The sequence below is a fragment of the Ciconia boyciana genome, chromosome 1 (assembly GCF_034638445.1).
Source record: "Ciconia boyciana chromosome 1, ASM3463844v1, whole genome shotgun sequence".
In the NCBI taxonomy this organism is placed as follows: Eukaryota; Metazoa; Chordata; class Aves; order Ciconiiformes; family Ciconiidae; genus Ciconia; species Ciconia boyciana.
In genome coordinates, this window is record NC_132934.1 from 196,025,944 (window position 1) to 196,038,114 (window position 12,171).

Sequence of the window (12,171 nt, forward strand, 5' to 3'; positions counted from 1 at the left end):
TGAGACAGAGACATTAGTGTTCCTTACTGTTCATGTATTTTCACATGATTTCAGATAGCAGAACTGCTGTCTTTATGTGTCTGTTGGCACTTCTTCACAAGTGAGGCAGGTTTAGAATTAGGGTCATTACTTAGAAGGATCTTTGACTTCCATAAAGCACCATGCCTTGCCAAATTATTGATAATTGTGATGATAGAAGATTTGGAATTTGTTTGTCTTCTCACCGGCAATATCTTGAAAGAAGCACCAGCTTGAGGAGGAGAAATGTTAGGAGGCAACAATCATAACCAAGCAACAGCGACTGGCTTGGGCATTGGATCTGGAACAGAAATTACTGGACTTTGGATTAACTGAGGGGATCAGACGAATACTAATAAAAATATTCTCTCAGCAGATGTGTAAAAACATGTGTGATTTGTGGGGGCTGTTCCTCAGCCATGAGGGGCCCAGTTAACTTAGGAGGACTTTGAGGGGAGATCAGTGTTTTCTTGGATGGGAGAATCGCCAGAGGACAAGGGTATAAAGTCTGAATGACACTCAGAAGAAGCCCTGGTATAAACTTATTGAGTGATAAAGTTGCCCTGCTGCATATTCAGATGCTTATTGGGAGGTGGTTTACATCTTGTGAGGCTGAACAGCTCTCAGCTTAATGTATCTTAACATGTGCTGACAGCTTCCTAAACAGGAACCTATTATATCATATGTAGAACCTATATATTATTTCCATGGGACTTAATGGTACTGTGCGCAAAAGCGTATTGAAAGAAGTAAGCCAGTGAGGAAAAAAAATGCAGTTTTTGTTTCACATCATCCAATATGACACAAACGTCAACATGACACTGAGACCAGTCATCGATGTGTAGCACTCTGGACCGAGACACAGTGTAAAACGTGTCACTGCACTCCATCCACTATGATAACTCTTCATAGCAGATCAGCACCCATGGCCTCTGCTAGGGGATCTGCTCATTTGAGACTTACTTTGGTTGTAACAGTGTCTTATAAACGTTTTAGAAATACCACCCCACTTAAAGAAGGAAGAACGAGCACAAAGATTCATCCGAGGATCATCAAACAGTAAGTCTACGGCAAAGCCAATCTCTTGCAGCCTTTCCTGTCGCTTAGTTCCTAGAGACAAACTGTGCAAAGTTACCACTTGGGTGAAGCTTCACAGGAGTTTATCACGACTCTTCTACTGATACAATTAAAATAATTCAATCCACCTAACGTGGATGCAAGCAAGTAGAGAATTGAGCCATCCCAGCATAAAAGTGTCCGCAGTGAGCTAGTACTAGTATAATGATGTTGGTTTCTTTTTAATTATGTTCGTATCTAAAGAAAGAGGAAGCTAGTTTATTGAACTTAGGCCTGGCTGCACTGGAAATTGGTACAATTATGACTTTAAGATGGGGGTTTGGGGCTTTTTTAAAATTCTCGGTAATTGTACAGTTTATCATTTGCATAGGCCTAAAGTTAACAGACTAATATTCTCTAAGTTTGTCTCTTCCTAAGAACCAAGCAAGCAGAGTTGGGCTAAATTAAAAGGTACATGGTTTAGGGAATGGTTTTGCTTGGGACCTTAAAAATGACTTTCTAGGATTCACTTTAGTTAATTCCTGCTACTGAATGCTATTAGCAAAGAAAAAAAATAGAGACTTTATCAATTAGTTTATTTTGCCAGATGATAATACTTACATTTTATTATCGGTCACAAATGTTCATGTGTAAATAATTGATTTTGACAATCTACTTAATTATCACATTCTCTTAAAATCTTCTGTCCATGAAGTTTCGGAAGGGTTTGTGGTCTGGCAGATGAGGATTTGTCCTGTTTTCACATTTAAGCGGCCTACAAAACACTAAGAATTGTACGGACCATCTCTTAATGTTACCTGCTACTCATATTGCCAGCAGCAACAAGTTACAAGGTAAGAGCAGTTTTTAGTATGTACACCTGTACAGCTCTCATCATTCAAGTTTCTGTTCCTTCAGTAAGTGCACTGATAACGCCTTTCAGGGAAGGTCAGTGGTTTTGGATTTATCACAACAGTGCTCCTCCCAGCGTTGTTTGAACCAGTACAGTAGATGTAAACAGCAAAGCAGATGTAAAGAGGCATTCCTTCTGTTCGATAGTCCTCCACAGATGATTCATACGGTGCAATTGACTATACAAAAGCAGGGAAAGGAGGGGCAACGAAGGGCAGGTGAGTTGTGGCCCACATTGCCAACTTTCTGCTAGCTCAGCCTGCCTCTGCACTAGGATGCCTGGGCTGGCGCTTAGGGCATCCTTCCAGAAGCACTGAGGACTGGGGGGACTGCCCGGCCACCCCCGCCTGCCCCTGGTCACCCAGGGGGTTATGAGGAGAGGCAAGACCTTCCCATCCTTGTTCTTACAGATAATTTACCCGTTTCTGACAAAAAGAAAAACCCACCCCAAACTACCACATAACGCAGTGTGCGCAGGTAGAACCGCGCACGCCGCCGCAGCAGCCAGCGCCGTGCGACGGCTGAAGCCGGGCAAGAACCCCCGGAAAAGGCGGGCTCGCCTCTCCGAGCCCCGCTGCGCCCCGAGCCCCGCGCCTCAGCTTCCGCGTCTGTGAAATGGGGCGGCGCGGCCCGCCGGGGAGGTGCCGCGGTGGGCAGCGGCGCTGCCGGGGCGTCGCGGGAGCGCCCGCGGCGCCGGCGCCCTGCGCCGTGCTCCCCCCGGGGCGGCGGGAGCCGGGCGTGGGGGGCCCCCCGGGGCGGCGGGGGACGGCCCCGGGGGCGGCGGAGCCGCCGCAGCGGCGGGCGGGGCAGCGGCGGCCCGCGCTCCTCGCAGGCGGCGGCGCGGCGCCGAGCCGCCGCCTCGGAACTCTGCATCCCGCCGCCGCCCGGCTCCCTCCACTCACTTTTATATTTGCGCGCCCTTTCAATCCTCAGTGACGTGTCCCGCGCCGCGCCCAATCGCCGGAGCTCTCTGGTCAGGACAATGGAAGGGCCTGGGCCAATCGGCGCGGCGGCTGGCTTGGCGGCAGCCAATGGGGACGGGGCTGTGTTGAGAGTAATGTTACCAGCGCTGAGAGTGTGAGGAGGCTGCGTATCGATCCCGCTCTCACAGCCATTGCGGTGCACCGGGCTACACAGGGACCCAGGCAGCGCTGGGGCCGGGCGGGCGGCCGGGGTAGCGTCTCTGGGGCTCGGGGCCGAGCGAGGGCTGCGTGCCGACTCTGACACGGGTGAGTACGCGCCGGGGGCCGCCGGGCCGGCCGGGCGCGCTCGCCCGCTCGTTCGCAGCCGGGCAGCGAGCCGGCGCTGCCCGCCGTGCCGCCGCCGCCGGCTGGCCGCGGAGCGCGGGGCAGCGCCGGCTCAGGCGCCGGCACACAAAGGCGAGCCGGGCTGTGCCCGGGAGACCCTTCCTGGGCGGCGAGCCCCCCCCCCGGCCGGGGTGGGGCGGGGGCGCCGGGGGCGCGGGCGGCGGGCGACTTCGGGAGCGGGGCGGCGGGAGGGACGGAGACGGGCGAGGAAGCCGCCCGGGCGGGGGACGGGCGGCCGGGGGTCGCCCGCCGCGGGGGGCGCGGGCCGCGCCGTGCCCCGCCGTAAGCCGCTTACGGTGCCTCGCCGTAGCCATCGCTGTGGCGGCGGGGCAGCCGGCGGGCACAGGCGCGGCGAGGCGGCGGGGGCTTCGGGCGGGCCGTGCCGCGCTGCCGGCCGCCGCCAGGGCCGCGAGGAGCACGGGGGCAGCGGGGCGCGGGCCGGGGAGCCGCTGGCCCCGCGGCCGCCCGGCTGTAACATGGCTGACGGGAGCCGTGAGCGAGAAAACAAGGCGAGCGGCGGCGGAGCAGAGAGGCGCTCGGGCGGGCGGGGGCGCAGTTCGGGGGAACTTTTTTTTCCAGCTGCCGCCGCTCGCTCGGGCGCGGAGCCCGCGGCCGAGGGGCCGTACAACTCGGCGGGGCGCGGGAGCGAGCGGGGGTCCCCGCTGGGGCTCTGCCCGCTCCGCCGGGGCTCGGGCAGGCGCTGGAAGCGCGCCGGCCCCCCCACCCCCTCCCCCCCCACACACCTCCCCCCGTCTCCCTCCCTCCCGCCCGCCCTCCCCCGGCTGCAATGGCTGAGCGTGTGCGCCAGGGTAGCGGGCGCGCTCACACAAAGGGAAGGGAAGGGAGGAAGGAGCCATGTTCTCTGCGCGGCGGCGGGCGCGGGCGACGCCAGCAGCGGCCATTCCGCGCCGCCCCGCCGCTGCCGCCGCCGCGCCTCCGCGGGCCGGGGGTCGCCGCCCGGCCCCGCCGCGGCCCCTCGGCGGGGGTCCCGCGGCCTGCCCTCCCCGCCCCGCCCGCCGGGCCGCGTGGGGGGTGTGGTGGCGGAGGGGGGGCGGGGGGGCGGCTCGCTCTCCTCAGCGCACAAAATGGAAGGAGCCTCGGCGGCGGGTGACCTCCTCCGCCAGGAGCCTGCGCCATGGCGGCCGCTCCCGCCACCGCCGCTGCGGCGGCGCAGGCCGCGCCTCGCCTCGCCGGCCAGGCCTCATGGCGGCGGGGAGCCGGGGGAGGCCTGGGGAGGGCGCGCCCCGCCGCGGGGGGACGGGGGCGGTGGCCGGGAGGGCGCTTTGTCCCGGGGCTGCGAACGGCCGCCGGCACCGGGGGTCGCCGCCTGCGGCAAGCCGCAGCCCCGGTGACCGGCTCCAGGGCATGTGCTTGCCGCCCGCTGGCTGCGAGCCCTCGCCTGAACACGAAATAGAACTTCACAGTTTTTCCCTAATAACGGGACTGGTTTTTTGTCGTGTCCCCCCCCCCCCCCCGCAGCAGGTCTCTTAGGGGACTTCTGAAGTTTTCCTCTGCCCCCCTCGCAGGGGAAGCGTCCAAAATGGCGGGAAGGAGGCTTTTAAACGCCAGCTCACGGTCGCAGTGCCTAATCCTTCCCACAGTCACTCCACGCCTCTGAACCACCCCTGCCCCGTCCCCCCCCGGCCCTCACCGCCTTCCCCCCACAGCCAGCGGGAAGTGCCCTAACCACTAGCCGAGCCCCGGGTGCCGGCTGGCTCTGGAAACGTCTCCATGGCAGGCAGGAGCGGCTCCTGGTTCTTCAGCCCTCTTGTTTACTTGATAGAAACTTCAAACCGGACGTGTTTAGTCACAGAGCAGAAATCTGTTTCTGTCTATCCGCCAAACCGATAGGAAATACTGCTTCTGTGGCAATACGGGCAAGCGATGTGTGTGCCTTTTTTTTTTATTACAGTTTTTCTTTTCTTTTAATTCCTCCTGAAGAGCAGAGTTTGTCAGGGTGCAAGTGGCTTTTTCCAGGGAGCTATGAAGAAATACTCTGAATGTCTGACTTGGGTGTGAAAGTTCCAGGAAGGTATTTTTCATTCCCTCTCAGTCCCTGAAAGAGTCAGATAGTCCTCATGCTGAGCACAGCTCTACTAGTCATATGTAAATGTCATACTCTTCGCGTCCCTGGCTTGGTTATAACATGTTTGACCGAGCGCGGTGTTTCATTCCTGTATTTCTAGGTACACATACAAAGAGAGAGTAGGTTTTTGCAGTACACTTAAAGGAGGGTGATAATATATGGCATACAAAAATAATTTAAAAAAAAAAGGTATCTTTTGCAAATGAACACCCAAGGCCTACAGGAGAGGGGGACAGAAATACAAGCTTTAGGAAGAAAAAAATTAGTAACCCATAAAGCCAGGTGAGTCAGGATAGTCGGGTACTTTTTCCCTTCTTCTTTCAGTATAATTTATTCCTTCCAAGCAGACTGATACACTAGCAGTAATCAAGGAGCACAGTCTCCACTGCACTGATGCTAGGACTTGCTTTCAGATTGCTTAGAAGGGACATTTTTGTTTGCAGGAGACCAGAACTGCACATTTTGAAGGCCCTTTGAGATTTCAGGTTGCTTGCATCCAGGTTGCCTCAAACAGCGATGGCAGAAATCTTAAGTAAATTTTTCAGAAGCGAAACTTCTTCCTGTTGTATGATTTTGGAATACTGCTCCGACGGGTCTTGTTTGGCATGATCCTTCGTCATGGCTTGCTTTTCCCGCATTAGTTCGTAAAAAGTAAAAGTTTTAAAGGTGTCTCTTTTGCTTTGTTACAGAAAATCATCAAAAATGGGCAAAGGAGATCCTAAGAAGCCGAGAGGTAAAATGTCTTCATACGCCTTCTTTGTGCAAACCTGCCGGGAGGAGCACAAGAAGAAACATCCAGATGCTTCAGTGAACTTTTCAGAGTTCTCAAAAAAATGCTCAGAACGATGGAAGGTAGGAATAACTGCTTACAAAAACCACAAAACCTTAAAACAATCGCTTTGTGTGGAATACTATTCAAGACTGTAAATTATTTCTTTAAAAGTTGAGGTTTTAGATAAGTATGATGTGCAGTTGTAAGATTAGTGGTAACTATCCGTTGTTCTTGCCTTACCTTTAGCTCCCGCAACTGAAATTTTGGAACGGACTTGGATATGCTTTTGAATCTTAAAACACTGTTTTGATCCTTATGGGTCCCTTCCAACTTGAGATATTCTGTGATTCTAATTGCCTTACAGACTATGTCTTCTAAGGAGAAAGGGAAGTTTGAAGATATGGCAAAGGCTGACAAGCTTCGTTATGAAAAAGAAATGAAAAACTACGTACCACCTAAGGGGGAAACAAAAAAGAAGTTCAAGGATCCAAATGCACCTAAGAGGCCTCCGTAAGTAGGCTTCTAGTTAGTTTATCTTGTTTGGGACCATCACTCTGGAGTGTATCTATAAAATGATCATTTTATCCAGGTTTAGGAGCTTCAGAAATACAAGACTACATGATTTTCCTGACCAGTGCTGTAAAGATAGGTTGAAATTTTAGTTACAGATTACAGGTTTGTGGTTTCAGGTTGGCCTTCTCTATCTAAGTTGGACTAATGTCGGCCTTTAAAAGTGGATGCAAAAATCGGCGGTATGCAGTTCTGACTCATGTCTCCTCTCATTTCTGTTGAGAGGGTAATTCTAGTGTAAAATGGTAGTAAAATATTTCAAGCCCTGCTCTCCCCACCTGTTGGCAGTCCATGTAAAATTAAGAGGCTTCTGCATAGAACAGGTTAGAGGGATGATCTTGCACAAAAAAAACAGCTTGGAGAATTAAAACTTCAGCCACTACATAAAGGCTACTGACTTGAAGTTCACCTGGTACTGGACACTAGTACTTTGTAGCAATACATTTTTGTGTGTGTTTTAAATGGAGCTAATGCTGAAAGGAACAGGGGAGTTTCTGTACAAGTGAATGTTCTTATTTGGGCTGATGCTGTCTTCTGGAAATCCTAATTTTCATAACTAATATTGTAGCTTCTCTGCCTTTAGCATTCTGACATAACATTTGCTCCCCCGGTATCATTCACTCATTCTACTTTAAGATTTTTCTCTGGTATTTGCCCTTCTGGGGGTCCTGCCAAAAAATGGGACCAGATGTGTGGCATTACTTAAGAGACAAGGTTGTGTTAAGTTTTCAAAGTAGTTTATTCAGTTCTAATACCTTCCTTTGTAATTGATGTTTGTCTCACTTTTAGGTGCTTTTCCAAAACGCTCTTAAGAAACAGTAACAAAGGTCACAAAACTTTCTGTTGTAGTAGAGTCTAAAATTAAAATAATCTTCTCCTTTTTTCTTTTTCCTTCTGTAGTTCGGCTTTTTTCTTGTTTTGCTCTGAGTTTCGTCCAAAAATCAAAGGAGAACATCCTGGTCTGTCCATCGGGGATGTCGCAAAGAAACTGGGAGAGATGTGGAACAACACCGCTGCAGATGATAAACAGCCTTACGAAAAAAAGGCTGCTAAACTGAAGGAGAAGTATGAAAAGGTAACACGACACTTATGGAGATGGTTTGGGGAGGTCAAGCCTCAATTCAGATGTTTTTTTCCTTCTCGTATACTCTGATACCTGATGTTGCAAATTATAATATGCTAATGACAAATGTCATGATATCTGTTGGAAAATACCATGCAAGAGAGCATATGGTTTATTACTATAACACTAAATTGCCATCCTTTGTGTTGAACTATTTGATTTCATCAGTAATTCAGGACCATCAATGATGGTTTCATAGATACCATGGTGTCTGTGTTGTTATTAAAACAGTAGGTCACAGCAGTATCTGAGTTAAGTTGGTGGTATTAAGTAACACCATTAAAGAATAAAATGGGTCTCCCTGGTTTTGGAGGTGTTTGGTATTGATGAACATCCCTGAACATTAGGACAATTGATACACATAGATGCTATTTTTAGTTTATTCTTGGGATAATGTGAGAACACTAATGAGATGCTAGCTTTAGACATGTGTTTTTCCTGTACCTAGTTTGTGTCCGTCTCTCCTAGTAATTAACATAGTTAATAATACATATGAAGCAGCATGTCATACAATGTCTTGAATTATTAAAGCTAAATCCTGTCATCATTATTGGAGCTGTAGAAATGTGTTGCGCACACAGGGTAGTGCTACATGTGTTTTTATTTCCAGAGGCAGATTCCCATCCCAGTATGAGAAGCTAAGGGAGGAGGGGATGCATGTTAGCATCCCCTGATGATGCTTTACAATGGGTCAGCAACCACCTATAGCTAACATATACCCATTTGTGTGCCATGACCTTCCTCTGGGTATTTCCTGCTGGCAAACAAAACCACTTGGAAATTGTAGCATTGTAGTGAGCAAGGTGGCCTCTTTGAGTCCTGATTACGTGCTGGAGAGGAACTGCAGGTCTAGAAGCTTTCCCATATTGTCCTTCCTGTGCAACTTAAACTATTCAGTACGGTAATTGTTTGTACATACAGCCAAGGCAACTCATAAGAGACGTTTTAAATGTTAGAATTGTTAATCTTTATTCCCAGATATTTTAATCTTCACTAGTATTGTCTTCATTTCTTATGCTTACAAGTGGGGTTTTAAGGTGCAGTAATCTCAGTATTTAACTCCTTGGCCTTTGACTCAGTGGATATTGTGTCTTCTGAAAATGCCATACGAAGCTTTAAGGGAGTCTGAGGGGAACTGTAAGATTAGTGGTACGATGTTTACTGGGTGGGGAATATTTGAAGATTTGGACCACCTGCACAGAAGTGTTGATGTTTCTCTAGCTGGTATTCTGTTATGTAATTTTTAAAATTATTTTGGCACAAAGTTGGGAAGTCTAGCCGTTTTTCTGGCTTGGTTTTCTAGGTACAGTTTTGACTTCCCTATAACAGGAACTGAATTTTGTGCATTATAAACCACTAGAATAAATTTATTGCATGCAGAAGGTGGCACTGTCTACCCTTTAATCAAGTTCTTATACCTTTTATTTTGTAAACTTCAGTTAGGCAGAATTCCGCATAATTGCTCTTCACTGAGGCATAACATTGCAAATATTAGGCCATGTCATTCTTATGTGTTTCAGATGGCTAATGACAGTTTTGTGCCTCAAACAGGGATTTTCCTGTGTGTTTCTTTAGGCATTGTAGAAGGTAGGGCTAGAAAGGGACCTTAAGAGGTCTCCCTACTTCATTTCCTTTTGGGATAGTGGGCTCAGCTGTGCCTTTACCATCGAGGCAGCAGTTTTTCTCCAACCTATTCCCAGAAGCCTAACAGCAGAGATTCCTCAACAGCTGTAAGCAGCATGTTCCAGCGTGCCAGTGTCAATTCTGTGTTAGAGGGTTCCCCTTTCTCTGGCATTGGGCCTCAGTTCACCTTGTAACTGAAGCTACAGCTCCTGGTCCTAGCCCAGGGGATGTGGAGAAAGGGCAGATACCTGGGTGGCTCTGGTTTCACAAGTACCGTTTGGAAGTTTCTCAGAGCTCTTGGCTGGTTAAATCTTTGAGAGATTCTTCCTGCTTTTCTCCTCCAAGGATATTGCTGCATACCGGGCCAAAGGGAAGGTTGATGCAGGCAAAAAAGTAGTTGCCAAGGCGGAGAAGAGCAAGAAGAAGAAGGAGGAGGAGGAAGATGAGGATGAAGATGAAGAGGATGAAGATGATGAAGAAGAGGAAGAGGAGGAGGATGAAGATGATGATGATGATGAATAAGTCTCTCTTAGAGCAATTTCTTTCTTGTCTATAAAGCATTTAACCCCCCTGTACACAACTCACTCCTTTTAAAGAAAAAAAAATTGAAATGTAAGGCTGTGTAAGATTTGTTTTTAAACTGTACAGTGTCTCTTTTTTTGTATAGTTAACACACTACCGAATGTGTCTTTAGATAGCCCTGTCCTTAGTGGTATTTCAATGGCCACTAACCTTGCCTGGTACAGTGTGGGGGTTGTAAATTGGCATGGGAGTTTTAAAGCAGGTTCTTGTTGGTGCACAGCACAAATTAGTTATATATGGGGATGTAGTTCATTTTGCATCTTCAGTTGTCTCCGATGCATCATAAAAATAATTGTTCTGTTAACTGAATACCACTCTGTAATTGCAAAAAGGAAAAAAAGTTGCAGCTGTTTTGTTGACATTCTGAATGCGTCTAAGTAAATACAATTTTTTTTATTAGTATTGTTGTCCTTTTAATAGGTGCCCTTGAAAAATCATACTTTTTCTTTTCTCTCTTTTTTTTTTTTTTTTTTTGAGGGGAACTCATCTTTTGCTTTATTGAATGCCTGTTTGGGATCACGGGAATATTACAGTTTTCATCTTTCATATAACCAGCTGATAAACAAAGCTTTGATCTGCATACCCTGCATAATCATGATAGGGTAAGAAAAGAAATATATAGGCATATGATGAAAGAATATTCTTCCGTAACTGGAAACAAAACAAAAAATTCAATCTCAACAAACTGATATTTGTTCAGATTTTTGTGAAATGTAATATCCTATTGAGTTGCTTGAGTTTACCAGTCTTGGAGAGTTGAGAAGTATAGAGTTCAATTTTACAGAAATTAAATACTTGGGGGGGGGGGGAGGGGGGCAGGGGCGGGGAGGGAGGGAATGTTAAATTTTGTCCTAGAAGGACCCATAGGAAGAGTGTATGTCCATCCGGTGTAGAGAAATTTACATGTGTGACTCCGTTACCATGTAATGGAAGTTGTATTTGTAAATCTCTGAACACTTGCGAGCGATGAACGTACCTAAAATGTGTAAAGTTAAAAGCATGAAATTACCATATTATTTTTTGGTGACAGGTCTGGTGGTGGCCACGGGCTTTATACCATGAAACTCTCCTGGTAGCAAATGGCCCATGAGAAATGATTTTTCTTTCTAAGATTTCTATAAATGGTACCATTATTATTTGTTAAATCTATGTAAATTCATATTTGTATTCTTGAAATTCTAGTTTTAGCCCTTTAAACAAAGTTGTATATTGTCTCAAATTGAAAATGAGATAAGATGTATTTTTCCTGTTAGGTTTTATACCGCACTCTTGATGTTTGCCCATTTTTAAGTTAAATATAGCTGTATGGAAAAGTACATTTTATTAAATTTTGCATTAAAAAGTGAAATGTTTATGGTATACCAACAATGTCTAATTTGGTCAAATATAGTTCTCTTCCAAAACCAAAGCTAAGGGGTTTTTTGCATATTTAGTAAAACTTCAAGTGCTGGCAACTGTAACTATTTTCACATATACCTGCTTACCAGTTTGGGGGACAATTTGGCAATTTTGTGGTTACAAAATTATGGTTCTCTTAAGTGCCAGTGTTTTAAAAAAAAAAAAAAATAGCATTCTTGTAATTTTACACGCTTTTGTGATGGAGTATTGTTTTGTTATACAATTTTGACTTTCAGATTCTTATTTCAATTTGCATTTATGTATAACTTCAGGAGAAATATTGAACATCTGAATCCTGGATGATACTAATAAACTAATAATTGCAGAGGTTTTAAATACTTAAGTTAAATGGCTCACTTGATATCCTAAGGGGTTTTTTTGTGTGTGTGTGTGTGCGCTGGTGTTTTCAGGTATGTACATCCCTGCTTTCTGTTTCAAACAGAAGAACGATGCTGTTCTCAAGGTCTCAATATAGAAAGCTTAGGACAGATAGATTTTATTTTTTTCTTCTTAAACTGGCTATTACCCATTCAATTGCTCATAACTGATTACGAATAAATTTTCTGTGCTGAAGGGCTTTTTTGTTTCCCCAGGTCATCAGAGGAAAGTAGACACATTTCTTGTTCTTGGAACAAACATACTTAATGACATCCCTATAATCTTGTGCCTTTGTTCTTGGTGCTTGATGTTGACAGAAGTAACCTAGAGGATTCAGCTGATCTTA

General features: G+C 47.3%; 1 protein-coding gene across 1 annotated transcript; it reads left to right on the plus strand.

Moving 5' to 3' along the window:
- The first annotated feature begins 3,050 nt into the window (after positions 1-3,050).
- Positions 3,051-10,449, plus strand: HMGB1 (high mobility group box 1). The gene is made up of 5 exons (XM_072850407.1): positions 3,051-3,215; positions 6,069-6,231; positions 6,516-6,661; positions 7,622-7,796; positions 9,813-10,449. Exons 2-5 carry the CDS (start codon positions 6,082-6,084, stop codon positions 9,987-9,989), a joined length of 648 nt encoding a protein of 215 aa, XP_072706508.1. The 5' UTR covers positions 3,051-3,215; positions 6,069-6,081; the 3' UTR covers positions 9,990-10,449.
- Positions 10,450-12,171: the final 1,722 nt, after the last annotated feature.